Source organism: Scyliorhinus torazame, chromosome 19, assembly GCF_047496885.1.
Source record: "Scyliorhinus torazame isolate Kashiwa2021f chromosome 19, sScyTor2.1, whole genome shotgun sequence".
NCBI lineage: Eukaryota > Metazoa > Chordata > Chondrichthyes > Carcharhiniformes > Scyliorhinidae > Scyliorhinus > Scyliorhinus torazame.
In genome coordinates, this window is record NC_092725.1 from 119738483 (window position 1) to 119764801 (window position 26319).

At 44.2% G+C, this 26319-nt stretch overlaps 1 protein-coding gene across 2 annotated transcripts in view; it reads right to left on the reverse strand.

Moving 5' to 3' along the window:
- Positions 1–12783: 12783 nt before the first annotated feature.
- LOC140396470 (voltage-gated potassium channel KCNC2-like) overlaps positions 12784–26319 on the reverse strand; it is a 168294-nt gene continuing 154758 nt past the window's right edge. The window contains exons 2-4 of one of the 2 annotated variants that reach the window (XM_072485121.1): positions 21015–21945; positions 15347–15511; positions 12784–13824 (exon numbers count right to left, since the gene is read on the reverse strand). In XM_072485121.1, coding sequence (XP_072341222.1) covers positions 13763–13824; positions 15347–15511; positions 21015–21945 — 1158 coding nt within the window. In that variant the 3' untranslated portion in view covers positions 12784–13762. Of the gene's footprint in view, positions 14572–15346; positions 15512–21014; positions 21946–26319 lie in introns of both variants that reach the window. The other variant, XM_072485120.1, reaches the window with a different exon arrangement.

Here is a 26319-nt window from a genome sequence, read left to right on the forward strand (position 1 = left end):
TTCCTAAAGAGAAATAGTTTGAAACATGAAGACGTAGACCAATTATACCTCCCTTACAATGCTCCAGGAATCTTCAGGGGCAATATTAGACAGGCACTGCTGCTGTAGTACATACAGACCGAGTGTTGCTGGGATAATAATAATGTAGATGGGGACATTCAGCAAACAGTCCCTCTATTTCCTTTAGCCGAATGCATGGAACATCGTACACAAAATCACCTCAAACATTTGGTGGTGGCCATTGGCCAAGACCCTGGTTCAGATTGGACATCTGAGGGTCACCTGGCAGCAGCAAGCTGATATCAGAATAGATTTTTTAAAAAAAACTTGTTGCCTACTTACCCCTGCATCATTGACAGACAAAGAAGTCATTGGCCAGCTAGGATTAAAAACAGAAAGTGCGGAAACAGCTCAGCAGGTCTGTTGGTGAGAGTAACGGGTCTAACGGGTGGGATTTTTTTCAGCACTGCCGTAACGGGTTCCCCCATGGCAGATGATGCGAGCCAGTCAAAAGTCCATTGACTTTGGCAGGACCGAAGATCCTACCGATGAATAGGAGCGGCAAATTCCAGACAATGTTTCAAGTCCAAAATGACTGTCCTTTGGAAGTCATATTGAATTGACTCTGTTTCTCCCTCCACAGTTGCTGCAATACCTGCCGAGTTTTTCCAGCACTTCCTATTTCTAGCTCAGGTTTCCAGCACCCTCGGTACTTTGCTTTGATTACATTGTGCAGGATTACGCCTGCAGGCCTCTCAGACCTAAAGCTGCATGCCTCTTTCATAGAAGTTACAGTGCAGAAGGAGGCCATTCGGCCCATCGAGTCTGCACCAGCTCTTGGAAAGAGCACCCTATCCAAGCCCACTCCTCCACCCTATCCCCATAACCCAGTAACCCAACCCAACACTGAGGGCAATTTTGGGCACGAAGGGCAATTTAACATGGACAATCCACCTAACCTGCACATCTTTGGACTGTGGGAGGAAACCAGAGCACCCGGAGGAAACCCACGCACACACGGGGAGAACGTGCAGACTCCGCACAGACAGTGACCCAAGCCGGGAATCGAACCTGGGACCCTGGAGCTGTGAAGCAATTGTGCTAACCACTATGCTACCATGCTGCCCATAGCCCTTTCCTCCCATATTGGCCAATAAAAGACCCTGCCAAAGAGTGGGCCTGTATTGAAATGCGGATAGGCCACAGTTCCTGTTACATTAAAAGATGCACAAGCTGGACAGGTGCAGCGCACTTCGGGTCATGAGCCAGTCTGGCACGACGACGCATAGCAGGCAAGAAAATTAGCCTCTCTGGAATCTCTGCACCAAAGGGCTGTGGAGGCTTAGTCATTGAGTATGTTCAAGACTGAGATCGATTGCATGATGGCGCAGTGGTTAGTACTGCTGCCTCACGGCTCCAAGGACCTGGGTTCGATCCCGACCCCGGGTCACTGTCCGTGTGGAATTTGCACCTTCTTCCTGTGGCTGCGTGGGTCTCACCCTGACAACTCAAAAGATGTGCAGGGTAGATGGATTGGCCATGCTAAATTGCCCCTTAGTTGGAAAAATAAGAAGAAAGAAGACTGAGATTGATAGATTTCTATGTACGAAAGCATCAAGGGAAATGAAATGAAATGAAAATCGCTTATTGTCACGAGTAGGCTTCAATGAAGTTACTGTGAAAAGCCCCTAGTTGCCACATTCTGGCGCCTGTTCGGGGAGGCTGGTACGGGAATTGAACCGTGCTGCTGGCCTGCCTTGGTCTGCTTTAATAGCCAGCGATTTATCCCAGTGAGCTAAACCAGCCCCTGATATGGGTATGGATATGGGTATAGTGCCGGAAAATGGTGTTGAAATAGAAGATCAGCCATGATTGAATGGTGGAGACACTCCAATTTTTTAATGTTGTTATGAACAATGTCATTTTCTAATTAATACATTGATAACAAAAACCCCCACCTGATCCCAATGTTGGAAATCAAAAAAACAGAAACCTTGGGTGGAATTCTCTGGCCGCCCCGTGGGGTATTTCTTAGCAGCAAGAGGCGGCCTGCCATTGGTCAACGGTGGGATCTTGGGTCCCACCACTACCAATGGGATTTCCCATTGAATCCACTCCATGCAGGCAGGGCTGGAAGATCCCGCCGGATTGAACATCGGAAGATTTCACCCCTTATCTTTATTTTGAATCTGGCTTACATAGTTTTGCATTGTGCAAAGCAAACAATGACATCCTAAAACCTTGTCATATCCAAGTTTCTTTTCTTCAATGTTGCCCAACTGCATGAATAATTTGGATTAGTTTGCTGTTTTTAATCAGTTGAGTTGCTGTTGCTAAATGTGGACACTCATGGGCATCAATAAGGGGAAATATTAGCAATTATCTAACACACTGGGCGGAAACCACCCACCGCGTCCCAGCGGAATTAGAGTTGGACACGGCCGGTAGATCCCGGGAGAGGCCGATATGCCTCATGAGGCCTAAGCAGATCGTGGGCGAGACCCAATCTTGCACAGCTAAGTGAGTTTAAGGACCCACTTAGCCCTGCTCATGCTGGATCTAAAGGCCACCTGGTACCTACTGGCCTCGCCGAGGACACCCCAGCTTCCCCCGGGTGGTCGACCTCCAGACAGGGTAGCATCCTAGCACTGTTGGTGCCACCTGGCCAGCCTGGCATCCTGGCCGGGATACCCTGGTACCCAGGCAGTGTTACCTGGGTGGCAGATGGCACTTGCAGGATGCCTAGGTGCACTGCCAGGGTGCCAGGCTGGCATTTTGCCCTCACCAGGATCGAGCCTGGGGGTGACCTGCCCGTATGAGCTGGGGAGCCGGGGGGGCTCGATGAATCCCTTAGAGGTGAGTTGGTGGAGTCTGGGATTGTGTTGAGTTGACAAAAGATCAGGACGCCATTTAAAAATGGCACCCCGATCTCTTCTTGCACTGAGGAGTACCGCTCACTGGAGGTCCTCAGTGTAGAAAATGATGCTAAGTGTAGCCTTGGCGGGGGCGGGGGGGGGGGGGAGGTGTGTTCAGCGCCGGGGCACTAACAAAAGTAGAGTACCGTTAGATAGCGTTGTTGTTCCCGATGTTAGATCACACCCAATCTCTGGTAATATTGGACGCAAACATGTCTGACTGTACACGTCTTTAAGTTAAATATTAATGTTTGTTGCAGCTTTATCGTCCACAGTTCAAAAACCTGGGAAATTATTTTTCTGTCATTAATCTCCTCAGCTAAGACTGAATTTTTGGATAAATTTTGAATTCAGATTCAAATTGTTCTAAATTTTCGATTATTCGATTCTGAATTTAATCTTTGAAAAAGAAAATGACCGGAATGGCAGAGGTATGGAAGACTTTTTTTGAAAAAACAATTGACAGGACCATAAGAAATGCACATCACGAAAATAAAGAATGGAACACTTGGGAAAAACCATGTCATCACTGAGAATGGTGATTGAATACCTTTGTGTATGCATTGGGCAAATTAAAAAGAACAAAGAACAATTTAAAACTATGTGCAGCCGCACAAATGTCACTATGGCACGGTGGCACAGTGGTTAGCACTGCCGCCTTATTCCAGGGTCCCGGGTTCAATTCCAGCCTCGGGTGACTGTCTGTGTGGAGTCTATATGTTCTCCCCGTGTCTGCGTGGGTTTCCACCGGGTGCTCCACTTTCCTCCCACAGTCCAAAGATGTTCAGGTTAGGTGAATTGGTAATGCCCCTTAGTGTCCAAAAGGTCAGGTGGTGTTATGGGGATAGGGTGGAGGCATGGGCTTGGGTAGGGTGCTCTTTCCAAGGGTCAGTGCAGACTCAATGGGCTGAATGGCCTCCTTGTGCACTGCAAATTCTATGATTATATGATACTTTAGTCCCATTTTTTAATCTATAAGTTGACAGTTCCCCTCATCCACTGAACTACTGAAAAACTGATATCTTTAAGTGATCACTGGCATACAGGTGGCGCAAATGGGATATTCGCACCTCCAGAAAATGAACATTACAGGTAAGTTTCCCCCAAATCAGCATGGAAATTGATGCCATGAATAGTTAACAATATATAACAGAAAGCTGGATACGACATTAGACTACTGCAGCATTAGATGTCACAGACATGCAGTGCACTATGCATCACCATAAAAATCAAATCTAAATAAGTACACATTTGGGCTGGATTCTCCGATCGCCGAAATTTCATTCGGCAATCGGCCGGAGAATCTCTGTTTCCGCCAAAATCGTCGTTGGCCCCGCTTTTGCGATGCTCAGCCCCTGGAAAACGGCATATTCGAGGAGTAGGCCGCATGCCGTCGGGACGGCCTCAGAAAGTCACCTGAGGCCCTCCACTGATGATCTTCCCCCGATGGGCCGAGTCCCAGACGGCGTCGCTCGCACCGTTCGCGGGTCACGCGTGGCAGCTGCGGACTGAGTCCAGTGCCGGCACAGGCGGGGGGGGGGGGGGGGGGGGGGGGGAGCCGTTCCACTGGCAGGGGGCTGGGCTGACTTGTGGGGGTTGGTTTGGGGGTGGGAGGGGGGGTTACATGAGGGCACTATCTGGCAGGCCAGGTCCGCTAGTGACTGGCGCCATGTTGCACAGCGCGGCCGCTGCTGTGCTCATGCGCGGCCACTGACCCGGCCATTCTGTGGTCGCTTTTGTTGCAGGAGCCCGGGTGTTTTCGCGGCGTGGCTGCTAGCCCCTCACTGGCCCCGGAATCGGTGAGGGTTCGGCGCTGATTTTGTCATCGTAGTACGCCACAGTTCCCACGCCGCCGTCGGCACTTAGCCACAAAATCGGAGAATCCAGCCCATTGCCTTTATTCTCTCAGTGACATTCACAGACAAAAATTGGAAGGACAGCAATACAAAAATTGTGTTGACATGCTGCATGATAAAAAATGTATCAGGCAACCAAATTTTTTTGAGTGCTGTAAGAAGCTCCAGCACCAAAGGAGGCTATGTGGCCCAGTGTGTCGTGTCGGCCCACTGCCAGTGCAAACCAAAATAAACTCCCCCGCCCCGCTCTCACATCATAACCCTGTATCAACCTGAATCTAATCTCGCCGACTCTATCTCAACACCTAGCCCCACATTATCCAAAATTAATCTCAATGTCCCATTCTCTCCCCACACCTTACATCACCTCAAACTAATTGAGGTGACCCACTCTCCCCCAAAGCCCTGTCTCAGTTGAAAACTAATCCCACTGCTCCATTTTCTCCCCATAGGTCAGCATCAATTCAAAATACGTCACCAACAGTTTGAAATTACACAGCGCCTTTAACCTTGCAAAACAATATCAAGCCGCAAAAGGCTTAAATGTTATGGCCAACACTAAAGGGCGGGATCGTCCACTCCCCTCCTGCAGAGTATTTTGCGAAGGCGGAGTCAGTCTACCATTGGCTGGTGATGGGATCTTCCGGTCCTGTCAACGAGGCTTCCTATTGTTCACATCCTTCACATCTGGGGAAGCCGTGGTGGGCACTCACTGTTGGCAGGACCAGAAGTCCCCGCTGGCAGAATTGGAAGTTCCCGCCTTTGGAAACAGAAGGAAACTCCCACCCAAATTGTGTCCCAAGCCCATACTTGCCAATAGCAGGATCCCTTTGGCAATTTGTCACATACCACCTTCTAATTAGCAGGCAGTGAGCTGACCATCTAATTAAGGATGGCGGGTGCGCTCCGGATCCTGCCAGCCCGATTAGAGTCCCAGCAGCTCTGACGCCTCAGCAGCCCCCCTGGGAGAGGTGGTCACTCTACTGAGGAAGACAAGGCACTTTGGGAGAGTAGTTGAAAAAGATATTAAATAAATCAGGGTGGGGCGAGGCTGAGAGGAGAAGATCCTTCAGGGAGATATTGGGAGCCACGTGAAGCTGCCTATCCCCTCTCTTTTATCCATGTTGGTAGCAATGTACCATGGCCAATAACCATGCCAATTGACGGTCCACATTTTTGGGGCAGGTAGATTCTCTGCCTCCTGTCACCCTGCTGGTAAGATGCCCTGGTGGCAGGTCGATATTGGGGGACCAACCCAACGTCGCTCCCCATGATCCTACTCACCTTTTGCCTTCTGGCCTCCAACCAGAAATTAACCATTTTGACAGGCAATTTGATGGGGAACTGGGAAGTGAAGGCTGCCTGGCCAGGGATATTCACATTGGGGAGGGGCCACTGGCTGGGGGTGGGGGGTGGGGGAGTGGTCAATCAGGGCATGGTGGTGCAGAAGAAGATTGAGGGTAATGGTGGTGAGGTGGGTGGGGAGCGGGACGAGTAAAATCATGACCATTAGGACAGAGGAAAGCCAAGATTTCCAAAGTACCCTAAACATGGAGATGTCAGTTTATTCAAAATTGATGTATTTGGGTATAAAAGGTACCAGGTAGTATTCATCAATTTATATGTGCTGATAGGCAGAGGAGGATTTTGTCAAAAAAAAGTGTTGGAGGGAGTCGGGAGTGAGGGGTGGGTGGGGGGAGGGAGTGGAGTTCAAGTCTTAAATATCGCATTCCTGATCCAACCTGGAACAGATACAAGGTATTATGTGGGTGATTAGCTCCCTTGCAAGCAAGTTCATGGTACTTTAAATGTCATTGTCATTCTGATTTTCGAACTCAGCAGTTTCCACTTCGGTTTTCCAGGTCTTGGATAATCCAGCAGCAACATCCCAGTTAGGATATGGTGGATCCAGGAAGTGAATGCCATTACATCTACAGCCTGAATCCAACGTGCCCATCTGAGGAACCTCTGTGACTGGGCAGCCCTCCTCATCCTGCACACGGGGCCTCCTCATGTCCCCCAACCCCACAACAACTCAACCCAAAAGGCGTCGATTACACCCCTCCCAGGCCTCAGACATCCTCTCCAGGCCACTGATTCCATTTTCTCCCTTGTCTTTTTGGCACATGTCAGTCCTTGGATTCCTCCCACCCGCCCCTGCAGCACCCCCCCCCCCCAAACATCTCACAAAGCTTCTGATCCACCATACCACCAACCACACCAACCCAGGCCTCTGATTCTGTCCCCGCCCCTAGCCATGACCATAAAATGTCTGTGTCAACTGCCCCTGATTGATGCCCCCCCCCCGCCACCATTGGTGCCCCAGCGCAGACTCACCTGATCCAGCGGCCTGCACCTTCAATATGACTGACTCCTGTGTGGACAACGGAACAGTAATGCCACACACATGCTGAGTGGAATTCTCCTTCCCCGTGCGCACCCCCCCCCCCCCCCCCCCGGGCGTATTTCTCGGCAGTGTGCAGTAGCTGGCGGCTGGATCCTCTCTTCCCGTCGCTTGTCAATGGGATTTCCCATTGAAACCACCCAAGCCGCTGTGAAACCCGCAGGTGGGAGTGCGCTGCCAGCGGGAAAAGAGAATCCCAACGGCCAGTGAATTCCGGCCGCCGTGGTGTTAAGATCCCACAAGGTGATGGGGAATCCTGACTTCCCGGTTCACCATGACTTTCTGACTCATCCTCTCCCAGTGGTCATAGTCATTTTATACAAGTATGTGCAATCACCTCGTTATAAAAATAAAGCAAAGGCAAAAGAAAATCCTTGCGTGCAAATTCCACCCATCTTAATCTTAATTAGTATCTCAACACAGTTCTTCGATTTTGTTGGATGAAAGAGTGGGCTGGATTCTCCGGCGGCGGGCTGTTCCATTTTGCCAGAAGCCTGGGGGTTTCCCGAAGGTGTGGGGATGCCCCACAATGGGAAATCCCATTGACCAGCCAGTATAACAGAGCATCCCGCTGGCGGGATGAAACAGAAATGTGGCACGGTGGGACGGAGAATCCAGCCGAGTAACTATTGCATGATATATAGGACAGCCTTCTCCGCCCGTTCACGCCAGCAGTATTCTCCGACCTCGCTGATGGCTGGGTTTCTCCGGTCCCGCTGCAGTGAATGGAGTTTTGGCTGAGCAGCAAATTCCGGATTTTCGCTGGCAGTGCTGGCGCCGCAAACTCGGACTGGAGAATCCCGGCCTAGAAAATCGGCAGCTTCTTGAGCATCCCAAAAGCATTGGGTGGTTGTCCTTCAGCTGCCTTGGTCCTATGCACTGGAATTCCCTCCCTAACCCCTCCGCCCTCTCTACCTCACTGTCTGCCATTCAGACCCTCCCTAAAGCCTACAACTCTTGGAACAAAGTTTTGATCATCTGCCCTAACATTTCCCATGCACTCGGTGTCAAAATGTGTTTGGCGACACTCCTGTGGGGTGCCTTCGGGCCTCTTGCTATCTTGATGGGGTGCCACAAATGTGAGTCATTGTTGTTTTCTGGTCATCAAAGAGTTTCCCTGAAAAGGAAATGCCAGAAGATGTTTCCCAGAGAATTGCGACACGGCTGAGCTGATCGTTAATCCACTGCAGGAGTTTGACTGGGGCATTAATGACCAGGAGCATCCGTGTGGATAACTGTTGTCCTCACAAGTCTGGGTCGCATTCTTTGGGGGTTGTGTTTGAATTAATGGTTGCTAAGATGTTCACTGTATGTTTTAAAAAGGTTACCTTGAGTTCATTGAATAAACATTGTTTTGCTTTAAAAAATACTTTTCCATTTCTGCTGTACCACATCTGTAGAGTGGGCCGTGTGCTTCCCATACCACAAACTATTAAAAGTTGTGGGTCAGGTGAACTCCATGATACACTTTGGGGTTCTCTAAACCCTGGCCCATAATGACGACCTCAAAACCCAGAATGCTCCGATTATATCCAAGCACTGATCAACAATCAATTAGGGTGTTTACATATTGTGTTTATGACCGTTTAGAATCAATGCTCTTCCAGTGAAGGTAACGCTGTGAATACAGGTGGGAGTGTTTTGAAACTCATTCATCAGTGTCCCCCCCCCCCCCCCCCCCATATCTCATGCCAGGGAACGGTGTGTTTTATTGTAAATCTGCCCCGATTTTTGGGTGGGAGTTTCCCAGAAACTGGCGATGGCTGATGTTGGGTGGGAAAAGTGGTTTTGTAGCCTTTGACAGCACTGGTGGCTTTCTCTTCCATATAGTGCAGGTCCTTGGAAAAATTATTCAAGGGACGGGCCAAGACGTATCGCTGATGGGGTGCCTCTGTTTCGCACCCCCCCCCCCCGCCCCCCCCCCCCCCCCCCCCCCCCGCCCCCCCACCTGCCCCAGCATCTTAGTCAGCTGAGGATCGGGGGAGCATTTTTAAAGGCCGTCCCAGCACAGAGAGAGCAAAGAATCTCAGACTGGACGACCCCCCACAACTGACCACAGCACTACCCTGTCACTGCCCCCAACACTGCCTGAGCACTATCCCCTGGCACTGCCCAGGCACTACTGCCAGCAATGCCCTTTGGCACTGCCCAGGCAGTACCCTTGCCCCTCTGAGAGATACACTCACCTTTTCACCAGGTGCACGCTTTGGGAGATCTGTCGGGTTTCACGCCGTTCTGCCCTGGCGCCGACGTGGATAGAGTTTCTGTTGGGGCGGGGAAATTATTCAGGCTAGGGGCGTGGGCGGCAGGGTAGCACAGTGTTTAGCATTGTTGCTTTACAGCGCCAGAGACCTGGGTTCGATTCCCGGCTTGGCTCACTGTCTGTGCAGAGCCTGCGCGTTCTCTCCGTGTCTGTGTGGGTTTCCTGCGGGTGAACATAGAACATACAGTGCAGAAGGAGGCCATTCAGCTCATCGAGTCTGCACCAACCCATTTAAGCCCTCACTTCCACCCTATCCCCGTACCCCAATAACCCCTCCTAACCTTTTTGGACACTAAGGGCAATTTATCATGGCCAATCCACCTAACCTGCACGTCTTTGAACTGTGGGAGGAAACCGCAGCACATGGAGGAAACCCACGCAGACTCAGGGAGAACCTGCAGACTCCGCACAGACAGTGACCCAGCAGGGAATCGAATTTGGGACCCTGGCACTGTGAAGCCACAGTGCTATCCACTTCTGCTACCGTGCTGCCCCGGCTGCTCCGGTTTCCTCCCACAAGTCCTGAAAGACGTGCTTGTTAGGTGAATTGGACATTCTGAATTCTCCCTCTGTGTACCGAAGAGGCGCCAGAGTGTGGCGACGGGGAGATTTTCACAGTAACTTCATTGCAGTGTAAGCCTACTTGTGACAATAATAAAGATTATTATTATGATTATAAGTAACAAATTCAAATGATGTTCCCAACGTTGAACGTCAGGCAACGTACCCCGTCACTGAAGGGGAAAGGGGACAATCACGTTATTTACGCTGACATAAATCATGACTTTGCAGTTCTCGCGATATTTTTCTACGCCCAGTTGTGTTGGGCAGGTTTAGCAACTGGAGCAAAAATCCCAGCCTTGACCTGCACCATTGTGCAGCACCGGATTTGCGGAGTGGGGTTTGAAGCCATGAGTGACAAGCTAAGGATTCAGCAAGTTTGGAGAATGATGACGGTAAAAACACGGCAAGTATTGACCATAGAAAATGCTGGTTCATTTTTGTACCTTTGTCCTCTCGTCCTCCATATATGAGCAACTTTACACAGTTTAAGATTATTCCAATCACCTGAAAAATACAACCACTGAGGGAAGATCTCCAAACAAAAGAAACCAAATCTAATTTTAACCATAGAAGCTTGAAAGTGCAGAAAGAGGCCATTCGGCCCATCGAGTCTGCCCGACCTGCTGAAAGAGCACCCGACTTAGGCCCAGTCATCTGTAACCTCGTAATCCCACCTAACCGTTGGGTACTTTGGCAATTTAGCGTGGCCAATCCACCTAACCTGCACATCATTGAACTGTGGGTGGAAATCGGAGCACCCGGGGGAAACCCACGCCGACACGGGGAGAATGTGCAAACTCCACACCAATAGTCCCCCAAGGTTGGAATCAAGCCCAGGTCCTTGGCTCTGTGAGGCAGCAGTGCTAACCACTGTGCCACCGTGCAGCACAACTGTGCCACCTTGCCAATTGTTTACAAAGGAATTCAGCATTTTGAGAAGACAGGACAGCAAACATGTTACATTATTAATTACTTCTTCGGTGCATCTAGTGCCAACTGTTTTTGATGCTAGGTTACCTAAAATGGGCAGAGGTAACTAACCAGAACTAACATTCCTGTCCTAATTTTGATATCTGAGTATCTCTCTGAGGGGAATTTGTATCTTTTCGCAATCACAATAAATGATTGACATTTACATGCATTATTCCCAAACTTCCTTGCAATCTATTTATACTATTGCCAAAATGTTATAATGATTCCCTCTGGTACCTTGCTGAGAAAAATCATTCCTCCATGGCAATCCAGTGCCTCGCTATTCTAAACCCTTAGATATTCCCTGCTCCTCAGGAAACTATTCCCTGGGAGCAGAAAAATATGAAATAACTGTTTGGCTTATCACAGTCAAATTTTAGAAGTTTTAAAGTTCGTACAAGTAAATTAAATTTATAGCTGACAGTAATACGATAAAGCCAGAGCAATTCAAACTTGTAGCTAATCTGTGGAAACGAACATCTAGCAGCATTCTTGTTACTCTGGTTATTGCTCGTTGGGGTGTCATTGTCTCTTTTGCTGTGTGGCTTGAATGCCTGTGTAACTGGATGAATGAGTTTGCAGTGTCTTAAAATATCCATAAAGTTGAAGCGGTGGCCACAATGAAAAGTGACTTCTTTATTTCCTGGAAAATTGGTTTATCATGAATGCTTCTCTGAGGAAAACATCAACAAGGCCCAGATTGTATCACCCCCAGCTAATTAAAAGTGACAAAAAAAAAAGGTTCACTAGATTGCAACATAGCTGTGATCTGAAACTTTCAAAACATTTCTTGGTTAATCCTCTGCTAATCAATGGAAGGTGAACACAACCAAAAAAAGAGAACAACTGATCCTAGTCAGAGCTGATTGTTATATCTCCCAAAGGTCTTTCATATGATTAATTAATCTGTCATTAAAACTCGTGACCAGTACTCACTTAAAGCTCTTATTGCTGATATTTTTAGAGTTTGTACTTTGAAACAAATGTTACCAAGTCATGCTTAGATCATGAGCTCAGTTGTTCAGCTAGTTATGTAATTCACATATTACACTGTACTTATTCTAAGTCTACACATGAAGGTAATGGAACATGCTGGCCGTTCAAATCCGAGTGCCTACCTTCCCTTCAGAAAATCAAGGCACTGAGAAAACAATCCTTAAACAGCTACATAGCCAACAGAGAACACGTGACCTAAACTACCCAACTGGAAAGGTTTCTACAGTGACAGCCATGGCAATAGTGACACAACCAATTATTTTGCTTTGGGATATCACATCTTCCTCGTCACTTTACAGTAAAGTGTCACATCTCTAAAACACTAGGGTAAATCTATCTCAGTTTGATTTCTATTTTTGAATCTATCCTGGTATAAAGGAAAATAGGTATTTCTGTTAATATCTCTTGATAGTTCACTTGTAACACACTTGCAGTTTTTCATGCATAAGCCATTTAGTCTCTACTTGTTGGATAAAAATTGTGCCTAACATGTCTCAATTAATATTCCAATAGTGCGATGGTTTTTTAAAAAAAATGTTACTATTAGTGCATTGGGTCCTCCATTAGTTTATGTCACCTGATGCTAATAAAGAGCAAGTTGATTTCACAGAAGAACTACAGTACAGAAAGAGGCCATTCAGCCCTTCATATCCTGAGGAATAGGACTATGCGGCTCAGTTAATTCAAGTGACTAACAAAGGATGGTGCATTCTCATCACCTTAACACTGCTATGAATCTGAGACAAATAGTTTAATGATTTGTAGACTGTACCCGGATTGTGTACATTACAGACCACAAAAACATACAGTAAATTAAAAAATAAATGTTTAATATGTTCATATGTTCACAAACATAAAATATTGAACAATAACAATAGGTTGTAACAAAATTGCACAAAAATATTTTATATTAACGACTTCACAAAAATAGCAGAAAATAATTCAAGATGGATATGATTAAATGCCAGATGATTTTTAAAATTTTATTTTATCCAGCAGTGTTTCCTGTATATGCGTGCTTGTACATGTCTATAACACTAAAGTGTCGACTTATTGCAGGGAACAGGGTTAATACAGAAAAAACATTGCTATTATCAATGATATACATGTTTTATATACAGTTTCCGTAATGACTGATTTCAGCATAACTAGATCCTGCCTCAGTAAACAGCCACAGCACCCCATAACCGCATATACACAATATTTATAATTAGCTCATCCACTTTACCACTTATATACTTCATTGATAACTGGTTCCAGATACTTACATTTGTAAAATGAGTCAATTTAAGTCTTACCAGTGACACTTCTGAGACAAGCTATGCTTAACGTCACTTCATATGCAGCATTTGTCCAGAGAAATCCTTATTATGGCTAAAATCCCTTTACCTTTTCGAAAGTCTAAAATCCTTGATACCAGTATAACACTGCAGTAAGTAACAGCAGCACCAATATTATATTAAATCCATTGCTGAAATCTTTAAAATAAATATATTTTCTGATGATGTTAACAAAATTGAACAATGTACATCTCTAAATATCAGAAATGTATATTTCCATTGATACATATTTTACAAGAGGTTATCATGCAGATCATGCTTATTGGAATAGAACTATATACACACAGTAGTCATCTAGTTAACAGGTACATATATAAGTTGAGAAGTAAGACATGAATATGAATGTCCAGTATGGTTTCAGCTAAACCAGCTAGGCATTTCTTGTTGGATTGAAATGTTACCCAGATGATGGATATGTTACCTCTTTTCATGTTTGAGCCTTCCTGAAGCCATTATGAATGAGCGCTTGTCTCTGCTTGCGTGTAACCAGTAAAGACAACATCTTTGCAGTTATCTGCATGTAAACAATTGGAAACACTCAGTTCTATACACTTCATTACTCATCTGCTCTACAGAACAGTCATAAATCCCAACATGCAGAACAGTTGGCATTGTTTTGGTCAGCAAATGGTGCAATACACACATATATCCAGAGCCATCCACGTTCCAGAAAGTACACATTGCTTGCAGACGATGAGACAGAATGTTCCATGCAAATGATTTAACCCAAGCCACATTGTGTGGACTCAGACAGAAGTCAAGACATCTTCGAAATGGATCAAAGTCACAGAAATGAAGGTCCAATGGAGTGATATCATTTGGAAGCACATGTTTGTATTCAGTATCTCCCTGAAAAACACTTGTCATTGAACATAGTGGCTAAGCAGATCTTCTAAATGCCCTTAATTTGCAATGCTAATGCAGTAAAATTAACATATAAGCAAGAAGCATTACTTTGCAAAGATTAAATGCAAAGGTCAGAAACTTCGGCTAATGCAGTATCTTTATATTTACAGTTATATCATGCAGGTTTTAAATCTTACTAGTCGGTCTATACTTAAGCTGCTTCTTAATTATATTATACTGCGGCAGAAGTTAACTTGAATAAATTATTCTATGTTTGTTTACAATATAGATGGAATGGGAGATCGAGAACGTCTCAGGGGACAAGGTGAGCTGTAGGGTGAAGCTACTGGAGACAGTCTTAGAGCATTACCAGCCAAGCCAGCTATGTTGTTTAAGCTTCTGGACTTTTCATATCCTTATCCGGAAAGAAAATGCACAGATATCAGTTTGCATCAGTTAACAGCCATGAAAACAACATTACAAAATGCAGTGCAATCAAAAATGATTTCCTTTACGACAAGCTGGTTTGTTTGTAAACTGTCACATTAAGAGTGATTGTAGCTCCCTCTGTTCAAAAATGCATTAATGATTGTGCTAATATAGTGCTGAATTCTAGTGTGCTACAGATCGAGCAGAAAGAAAATTACTAGCTGTTAAAAAGACACTAAATATTGGTAGTCATTTTTATAACGTGACTAATCCTGACCACTGGATTAAATGTGATCAAGAAAAACAGAAAGACAACTACAAATTAAAAAGCTTTTGGAGTAACTTAATTGAATAGAAATTAGCTACGACTAGTTTGCGTTTTTTAATATGCTGAGGTGAAGGCAAATAAGGAAAACAAAAATTGTATGGCGAAGGATATTCTGTGCTATTTTAAAGAATCAATTCAAGTAGCGAAACACAGCATGTGGGTTAAATATTAATGGTGAACTACGAGGATATGTCTGGGCTAATTGAGGCATTGATGGCCTTTTATGTGTGAGAACTGACTGTAGTTTGATTAAATTTAAAACATACACAAACGCACACTTAAAAATGTATACCAGGATGTTCATTAGCTAATGCAATATGAGAAAAATGGCTGCACAGAAAAATATGGCATGAAAAATGCACAACATTTTCTACATTAGTTTATGCAATTAATGTCAAAATGTCTTTTTAGATGTCTAAGTAGAATTGCATACCTTTCCTGATCCCTCCATCAGTATTACACGCATAATCGCCCGTGGTCAGCAATAAACATGTTCCCCCTCTTCTGCTTTTGTTCCTGGTGCTAGATCGTCTGAAGGGTAGCCTCTCTTCAGGTGATAATAGCTGGTCACTTCCTGCACTGTCTTCACCTGACAACACTGTTCACATCACCATTCCATTTATTGTTTCTGAATGCATACCACTAGTTCATAACAACAGTCTACAATCTGAATTCATAAATAGAGGCATGCAAGTTCATGGATGATGTGGCCTTTTGAAATCTTAATTTCTTATCAATAAATAAACCAATGAGGCATGGCAAAGCAGTGAAAATGCCAAGCGCGTTAGGTAAAGGATAAGTTACTCACTGGGGAAAAAGATTCCGTCAAGTCTAGCGTCATTGAATGAACATGCATATTCATATACATCTCAATGTAATCACAAAGAGAGAACTGACACCATGCACGACTGTTGCAAATACTGATTATTATATAGATCATTCCTTCTCAAATGTGTGAATACATCATGAGCACAACAATAACAATCTCCCTCAGTACAGGAGGCAGCAAGTTAATATGTACACAGATTTAAAGTGATTTGCAAAAGGAGCAAATACAATGTGAGAAAAAAACTTTTTCACAAAGCGAGGGGCTCGGGTCTGGAACGCACTGGAAGTGTAGTGGAGGCAGTTCACCCGAGGCATTTGAGAAGGCATTAGATGATTATTTGAATGGATACAATGTGCAGGTGTCGGGGATGAGGCAGCAGAATGGCACTAAGTCATAATGCTCATTTAGGAGGGCTGGTGCAGACATGATGGGCCGAATGGCCTCCTTCTGCCCTGTAACAATTTTGTGATTCTGTGAATATTTATTGATTGGAAGGTAGAGTCCTAAGAATATTTCTTTCTTTTAATTGTACTTAAATCTGGCATTCAGTTAAACAATTTAGGTTCCATTCTCTTTCCATTCAATGACAAATCTATTTACATTGGTGTCTTGTTTCTATAGAATTTTCATAATAATAATCGCTTATTGTCACAAGTAGGCTTCAATGAAGTTGCTGTGAAAAGCCCCTAGTCGCCACATTCTGGCGCCTGATTGGGGAGGCCGGTACGGGAATTGAACCCGCGCTGCTGGCATCGTTCTGCATAACACGCCAGCTGATTAGCCCACTGTGCTAAGCCAGCCCCATGAAAGTACATTTTAAGATGGGATGTAAATATGACATATTGTGATCAAGTTAAAATTTAGCTGAAATTGTTGCTGAGACCACCATGTAAATGTAACAAAAAAATATATATTTAAAACACAATACACCAGCAGGGTGCCTCAGAAATCTGTGTGGCAGGTATATGTCAGCCTTGCACCTTGTTTTCCAGGTGGTATTTAACTTTTAGTTGCACTTTAAATGAAACGTGACCAAAACTCCTCTGTATAAGAAAAGCTAGTGTTACATTCATTCAAAATTCTCAAGGATTCTTGATAGCTTATACAGCATTTCATCTAGAACTGGAGGGTCACCTCTTCTTGTGTGGGACCACAATGGGTTCGTGGGCCACAGAGCATCAAGGGAGCTCATGCAATGAAGTCTAGCCTTTAGCAGACGGAAAGTCAAACAAGTTCAAATATGCATGGGATCATCCTCAGCAAATATCTCTCCATGTTCTTCATCCATGTGATCATTTATGTCCAACATGAAAATGTGTCTTCAGTTCTTCACGTAAACTTTAGAGGAATTAAGTTCATTTTGACAATTAATTAGAAGCCTATTTGTCATTCGACCCGATGTTCCTTGGAAATTCTGCTGTATGGTATGTTACTTATCCTGACCGACTCAGGGATTAAGAGCCGGACAAGAAGTGTTCATGAGCCTGATCTCCTGTGCGGAGTGGGGGGCCCGTTACCGGCTGATTTTGAGAATAGGCTGCCATGTTTTTGTAATCTCGATATGAAGGCTGGGTGTTTCAGGTTTGATGAAGTGTATTGTATGCAGGCTTCAAGGCCTCGGATCGGTTGGTGACCCCGAGTACAGGTTTCATGTTGTCCTTCCTGTCCTCAATGCTCGTCGTGAGGCGTTGGCGATGGCTGATCAGGTCAAATCATTCCCCCCCAGCCGGGGACTAATCTCCATGGTGCCTGGGTTTTGGGGCAACAGCATGGCGGAGGTGAAGGCATTTTGTTTGATGGAGCTTTTAAAGGATCCTGAGGGTTGTTCAATAATCCTGTCGTGGTTTGGATCTTTCCAAGTGATATGGAGAGTGTTATCATCCAGCAGTTCATCAGTAATCCTGGAAGTCATTTTCTTGTGATTATGCTGTTGATTTGATGTTATTAACTTTTCTCCTAAAAAGGGTGTCATATTCGATCACGAGGGCAAGAGTCGCTTATTTTCCTGCTTTTGGCAAAAACCATATTGAGTTGGGAAAATGATATGTGGCTTGTGCATAATCTTGCCCTTTTCTATGTACTGTAATCCTTGTATTTATGGGGGGGGGGGGGAATTTTGGACCCCCCTTGCCTCATTTATTGAGAAAATGAGCAGCGCCATGGTGGGAGGATGGGTGGATGGTGTGGTGGTGGGTGGTAGGGCTCGATCAGTCCTCACCTAAGTTGAGGAAAGCCCCCAGTTAGAACTAATTGTATTGGGTTTTTATTTACTAATTTATTTAATTACTTTGAATCCTGGGAATCAATGCTCATCCGCTCTGAAGGCCTGGACAGAGCATGTATCTTGGAGAGGACTAGGTTCCTTGTGATTCTTCCATGTGGTTGGCGTTTACTGGAGCTGTTGGAATAAGGGATAATGAGTGATGGCGCATGCCTGGGCGTGGTCGGCTAATCCTTACTTGTGTTACAGAAATAAGAGTTTTTATGCTATGCCTCTGCTTTGTTGGAACGCTTCTTCAGGTGAGGGGAGGCTTGATTGGGGAGTTAGGCACTCTCCTCCAAGTGGTTTTATATAGTGATTTCCTCATTGTAGTGGGCCTTCCGTGAGGAGGCAGTGTCTTTAACACTGTTTATGCAGCACTGCTCTGCCCCCTAGTATCCTCCTTGAAATGGCTTACATTGTTGGTCTGTATCCAACGTTCCTTGGTTAAGTAGGGTGTTCCTCCCCTAGGGGGTTTCTTTTCTTTATCTGGGTCAGCAGCGTGCCATAACGGGTGCTGTTTCAGTCTGTTGGGTTAGGGGAGGAAATCGGCCCCCGTCCCTACCATCAAGATGCCCAATTAGTGGGTGGCTTGATGGTTCTTCTTCTCTTCAATGTTGGCGGTCTCCTCGATTGAGGTCGGCATAAATTTTCTGGACTACGTCCCTTCTCGCTGGCACTTATTAGAGACATCAGAGGCTGAGTCTTGATATGTTTTGATACTTGGTTTACTGATTCTGCAGTGCACGTGGGTGTGGGACTGGGTAGGGTCCTACACTGGGGTTGATATTCTGTTGCCCCCCCCCTTATGGTTGGGTCATTCCTTCATTGGAACAAGCAGCTTTTTCTCTTTGTGCCCTCTGGTGGAGGTGTGTGCCTGAGGAACATGGGCCTATGGCTTTGTCCTGGTCTTCTTTATCCTGAGACCGTCTGCTCCTGGTAGTTTTCCTTTCCCTTATTCTGTCTTGGTTAGTTTGATGGGAGACGCTGACCGGATTGACTATAATCCAAACCTCTTGTATAAATATTTGTTGGTCCTCTCTAAATATATGGAAAAGTGGGCATTCTGTACTGTGCCTGAATTTGGGGTTTTGTTGCGTCTTGTGGTATGTATAAAATTCTTTTATTTTTGTCGTGGTGGAGTTAAAGAATCTGTGACTGGCTCCTTCAAGAGTACAACCGAGTCTGCTATCTGAGGAGAGGATGATGCAGTATGGTTATTGGTGCCTCTGATGTTGCTGGAGATATGTTCTGGTGCACATCCAAATTCTTATCCTGAATTCTCAAGCAGTCGCCGCTTTGGAAGGTATGTGCCATCTCACCATGTTTTCATGGCCTTAGCCTTCTCTCCCTGGTTTTCTGATAGTGTTTGTATGGGCACAAAGTTGAATCTAATGATTGTGCTGAGCCAGCCAAATTGCTGCTGCCCTGATCCCTTCTGTGTCTATGTATGCTGAGACATTTTTGTTGAGCTGAACCATTTCCTTGGTTTTGTTGTGTTATTTGTTAAAATAGAAAAACTTCAATGAAAATATTTTTTTTAAAAAAGAGGACTTCTGGCCAAAACAGGCAGGTGTAAAAAGGCAGAAAACAAAAACAAAAATGCTGGAAATACCCAGTAGGTCAGGCAGCGTCTGTGGAAAGGAACAGTTAACATTTCAGGATGGGGACTTTCGCCTCAATTCTGATGAAAGACTATCAGCTTGAAATGATAGCTCTGTTTCTCTCCGCAGGAGCTGCCTGACCTGTTCAGTATTTCCAGCAATTTTGTTTATATTTCAGATTTCCACCATCCGCGATATTTTGCTTTCTTATCGGTGTAAGCTGGCACCCAGCTATGGCTCATTCAAAATGGCACCGGCTGCATTGTTGGGGCCAACAAAGGAGCATGTTTGCCAGTCCCATTCTGAGGCTATCTACACCATTCACGCCAAGCACAAGTTAGAATCAAACTGCAATGTGTACAGATATCAAGTACATTAAGACATTTCTCCATTGGCTGTACATGTCTCATAATGTTGCATAGAATTTCAATCCAGTGAATAATTTTGCAGCCTGCAGGAAGAGTCGCTAGGGAAAATATAAAGTGGCGAAGTTGCACTTCTTTAATGACAAAGAAATCTTCAACATTCGTCACAGGTAAAGCTACATATTCAACTGCAAGGCAAAACAAGGACGATCGTCGACCTCTTCCTTAAATGGGTATGAGATTGGCAGTGTGATTGGCCACAGCCCCCCAGTGAAATGCAGGCCTGAAACAGGAAAGGACCTCCTGGTTTCCCAATAATAAGAACTTAAAACTTTACTTGCCTATTTTTTTAAAAGTAACCTTCAACTGTCCCACTCAGGACCCACTGCTTGGGCCTCTCAATGCCCGGCACAAATCGACGAAGGCCGCACAGTGCACACGTACCATTTACACCTGAGAGGGAAATCAGCACCACGCAACTGTCGTTGGACTCTGATTTGGAAATTTAAGCAGCCTCCCAATGGACAGATTGCATCAAACAGACTATGAGGATAAAGCCACCCGAAATATCTGATGCTCCATCCAGTTTTGCCAGCCTTCTAATTTTCAGGTGAGAAATAGGTGGATAGCAGATGAAAGTGGCCTCTTCCCCACCCCTAAATTAAAATTAAGCCTAGTTTTCTTCCTTTTTGATAAGATGAGTATCGATGAACAGGGCAGTTACAAAAAAGTAACATTTGATCAAATACTGGTTTGATCTCATTCAATCTATGTTGCTCTTTCATAGGGATACTGGGTAAAATGCTTAGATCATAGAGATATTTCAATTAAGCTGCTTTAATTAGACCTGAAAGGATTAAGTTAATTATTTTATTGCATCGACCAATGCATTGTGTCTTGCTCATGACTGAGGTTAAAAGGTTTGACAACATAACTTTTTTAATTGACAGCTGTACACTCATTTGTCAACTACATCGAGTGGACTGGTCTAATTCCAGAGCTTACCATGTGTGCATTTTCCATTCTCTGCAAGTTTGTCTTACCTGTTCTGTTGCACTCCAGCTTATCTTTCCCGAAAGAACAAACATCACTTTGTGTGCTGTTGCAAGGTGTATTCAGATCTGTTTTGCAGTAAGTTGGAGACCCTGCTTGAGGAACTTGAGAGATGTGTTTCTTTCTCTTTCTTGGAAGCTTCTGTTTTGCCATGGCCAGTGAATAGTACATTCCAAAATTATTGACAATGACGGGTACAGGCATTGCTATCGTAAGCACGCCCGCAAGAGCACAGAGTGCTCCTACTAACATGCCTGACCAGGTCTGTGGGTACATGTCTCCATATCCAAGTGTTGTCATAGTGACGACTGCCCACCAGAATCCAATGGGGATATTTTTGAACTTGGTGTGGTGACTGGCTGTTGGATCATTTGGGTTCGCTCCTATTCTCTCAGCATAGTAAATCATTGTAGCAAATATCAACACACCCAGAGCCAAGAAAATGATTAACAGTAGAAATTCATTAGTGCTCGCACGGAGAGTGTGTCCCAGCACTCGTAGTCCCACAAAATGACGGGTTAGCTTGAAGATTCGCAAAATCCTGACAAACCTTACCACCCTGAGGAAGCCCAGCACATCTTTTGCAGCCTTTGATGAAAGTCCACGGAGTCCCACCTCCAAGTAAAAGGGTAAAATTGCAACAAAGTCAATAATATTTAGAAGATTTTTGATGAATTCAAGTTTGTCAGGGCAGAACATAATTCGAACTAAAAATTCAAGAGTAAACCATACTACGCATACACCTTCGATGTATGTCAATGCTGGATCTGTTTCAATCTCAAAGTGTTGGACTAATTGAGATGAGTTCCCATTTATTACATGTTCTGTTTTGTTAACAATCTTGTTAAATGCCTCATGTGTCTCGAGGCAAAAGGTGCTGATTGAGACGAGGATGAACAATAAGGAGGCAAAGGCAATAAACTGAAAAAGAAAGAACAAAAATGCAGTTATTTACATTTTAGATAACAGTTTCAAGTGTGTGTTACTTCTGTTGAAAAAACTATGAGCAGCCAAAGGTATAAGGTAATAATTGACATAAGTTAAGTCTGTAAATGGAAATATTTCGACATCTAATCTCAGAAGTATGCTTTACAATATTCACCCACTGACAAAGAAGCCATTATTGCTGCATACCTTCTCACCATATTTTACAAGTCAAATATTGGTGCATGTACTTTCTCATCACATTAAGAATGCAGTTCTACAGCTGACAGATAACCACTCTACAATCACAGCCTCAATTTTACAATACTCTATTGACAAACTGCATTACTATTGCTCAATTTAATTGTAATAACTTTTATATTACCATTTGCATTCATGCAATCCATTATCTAAATATGTTTTCTAATCTATCAACATTCAAATGAGATTTGGGACATGATCTAACAGCTTCCTTACGCCCGACCCACGTTCCTCACCGAGGCTGCAAAATGAAGCAGAGTCCTGTTTAGCAGCAGGGTCGTTCTTGGCGCAGCAAGCTCCAGGAAACACCCCGTTAAACATGCCCTAAACGGAACTCTGTTCCATTTCCATCAAAACACACCCTTGGTTTCTTAAAATCTGTTTAACTCACTGATACCTCTTGTTTTTATTGAGTTTTTGGCGGCATGCAAAACAAGGATAAGTATGGACAAACAGTAGGAGACAGAGGAAAAAGAAAGAAAAATATTTACACATTGGGTTTCTGAATCATGAGGAATGTGCAGAGACACTCGGGGAAACTCACCCATTTTGAGACAGAGGGTGGGAATTACTGTGTGACCCATCATGTGTTTCGTGGCGGCGAAGGCAGGCCGCCATTGGCAGGCGGTGGAATCTTCTGGTCCGGCCATTGTCCACGGGGTTCCCATTGAATGCACCCCTCGCTGCCATGAGGCCTGCAGCGGGGAGGTGGGGGGGGGGGTCTTCTGCGGGACTGATGTAATTTTTCACTGGTGTGACACAAGATTGAAAGGCCTGACAGGATGCCGGTGAGCAGCTGCTTTAATGAGCACTCGTGAGCAAGTGACATTCACGCCACCAGCCAGTGGTAAGGCCGACCCACGAGTAACCTGCCATTAGGAGAATTGCAACGTGATTTCACACAGGCAGGTTTCTGACGTTTTGGGCAGGATTTTCCAGCCGCGTCCGCCCGGCGACCGGAGAATCCCGCCCGAGGTCAATTGACTTTACCATTGTCCGTGCCTCGCCAGTGACAATCTTGCGGTGGGGCAGAGGAATCCAGCCCTTTGGCTCCCGCTGGACTTTCCCACTTCCCTCTCCCCATTCCAAACCTGCCGCGGGGGAGAATTCCGTCAAATAATTATCTGATACAAAATTATCTTGATGCAATATTTGAATGCTGCAAAGTGACTGAATTGATAATGGATTAAACCAACAAAATAATCTGCAATTATTATTTGTACCAGAAGAATATTAATTATTTTACATTATTGAAGTAAATAACTTCAAGGGAAATTCACTCAATCAGCTCTCATTAGATTAGTTATACTTGGAGCTGTCAATAAAACTATTAACGGGCAGCCTGTAATAATGGTAGGCTGTGAAATCAGTCTTGTGCCACAAATCTACAAATCCTTATGCTTATGTTAACATACAGAGTGAAATAGCAAGCTTTTGTTTTTATCAAACTGAAGATTTTTCAAATTTAAATGGCTTGACTGTTCCAATCGACTTGTTAACTTTTTATGCAAATGTGGTAATGTAGAAAATGCAGTGTAATAGGTGTTCTCAAAGTACAAGACTGCAGCTGCATGAGCACTGACTCCTAATCTAATCTCTTTACAGAAAGCGTTTAGGCTCCATTAGTATGCAACTCAACTCAACTGTCACCACTGTATGAAATGATATATGTGATTAACTGCTAGTTTAGAAGCCACCACACTCCTTTCTTTGATGAGCTTCAGTACCAGCCTTAATTAAAGTGCCAAGAAGATGAGACAGGTGGTGTGACAATATGTATATTGTATAGTAAATAAAGGGTATACAATTTGATGTGAATGCTTCCAACCACTAGATGGTGATCAAGAGCACACACGTGAATCATGTGATACCTTCAATCTGGGAGTCGGTGATTAGGCGGGATAGAGTGTAGTTGTGTTTTCAGACGTTCTGTAGATAGAATAATAGTCTTTATGCATTTTGTAATATTTGTATCTTAGTAAGTTGGATCAAATCTAGTTGTAGCGTAATAAATAAGCTTTGTTTGAAACAGAGCTTGATGTTCTTTGTAAGCCACTACACTTCAAAGCCATCATCATCCACAAAGCAAAAAAACATCACATGGTACCAGGAATGGTCGCAAAGACAAAAAGAAAGGTTTGGCGATGGAAGAGAATTGAGAAAAAATAATCTCCGTTGAAAAAAAAAATGGAACTTCAAACAAATAAAATTCTACCAAGCAGGGACAACGTCAAAGAACTTCCCAGTCGAAGCAAGATGGAAGGTCTGCAACTCCACGGCAATTTCGTACTTCTAGTAAAATAGATGTTAATTGGTGCAATTTCAAGCAGCAGTTTGAGTTGTATATCTCTGTCCTAGACTTAGAAGCGGCCAACGATCAGTGTAAAAAGCGCTGTTTCTAACAGTGGTCCGCAAGCCCTAGAAATTTTCAATTTGTTCTGACTTGAGGACGAAGCAGATAAGAAAAAATACAGTGCAGTAATTGAAAAATTCGATAAGCACTGCCAGTTGCAGCAAAACGAAACGTTTGAACAATATGTGTTCAAGCAAAGAGAGCAAAAAGCAGGTGAAACGCTTAACTGCTTCATCACGGATCTGAGACTTAAAGCGCAGACATGTAATTTTTCTAGTCTCCTAGACTCACTTCTGCGAGATCAGATAGTCTATGGAATAAAGAGCAATAAACTGTAGGAAAGATTATTGAGACAGTCTGATCTAAAGTTAGAAGGTGCAATAGTCTGTGTAGAGCAAGTGAACTTGCCAGAAGTCAGTTCTCTGAAATGTGAAAAAGGTGCGAATGCCATTAATGCTGTGGCGCACCAAAAAAAGAAATGTGCTCCAGACAGCAGCCATTTTAAACATGACAACACAAGCATCCTGATGTGTAAACGATGCAGCAACGCGCATCAGATCAAAAAATGCCTTGCATTTGGAAAAACTTGTGCGAAGTGCCACAAATTGAATCATTTTGCATCTCAGTGCAGAACGGGAATAAAGTTGCAACAAGTTACGCAGCTTAGTACGGTGAACAAGGGAAGAGCTGTACAAGAAATAAGCAGTATAAAACATGTAAATAAAGAGATCGTTCCTGATGCAATGGAAGATACATTCGATTTAGAAGATTCTTTCTTTGTCGAAACAGTAGAAAGTATAGAGAAAGCGCAACAGGAAACTTCCGATTCGAACATTTCAAAATAGATATTAGTCGTAAGCAATAATGATGATTGGGCGATTCCATTAGCAATAAATGGAGCCATAATTAAAATGAAATTGGAGCAAAAGCGAATCTCATTAATCAGACAGACCTAGCCAAATTAAAAACTACACCAGTAATTGATGCCAGTGACTGTCAGCTGCAGGACTACAATGGCAATGTGATTACCACAATGGGTACTTGCTACCTAACTGTAGAGATCAAAGAAAAGAAGGTTCCAAATTAAATTTGAAATAGTTCCTTTGAGGGAAGGTCTAAAAGCAGAACTTGAACGAATGCAGCAGTTGGGAATAATCACCAAAGTGGAAGAACCAACTGACTGGACCAGTTCTATGGTTTGTGTAAAGAAAGCCAACGGTGACCTGAGAATCTGTCTCGATCCCAAGGATCTAAATCAAAATATTAAGCGGGAACACTGCCTGATTCCAAAGAGAGAGGAAATTACTCGTGAAATGTCAGGTGCCAAGATCTTCACCAAGCTAGACGTATCCAGGGTTTTTGGGCAACTAAAGCTAGACGAAGCCAGTAAGAAACTCTGCACATTCAACACACCTACAGGAGGTACTGCTTCAATAGAATGCCTTTCAGGATCATTTCAGTTTCCAAAATGTTTCATCGAGCTATGGAGCAGATGGTCGAAGGCATCACAGGCATACGAGTGTACGTTGATGACATCATTATTTGGACATCAAATGAAGAGCAACATAATGCAGGACTTCTGCAAGTCATGGAACACATTGAAAAGTTTGGTCTAAAACTAAACAGACCCAAATGCCAATTTGGCATTTCCAAATTAATTTTCTTGGGTGATCAAATATCAGCTCACGAAATCCAGCCAAACTCTGAAAAGATTGCATCTATCACCAGAATGCCATGTCCAAAAGTCAAAAAGGCTG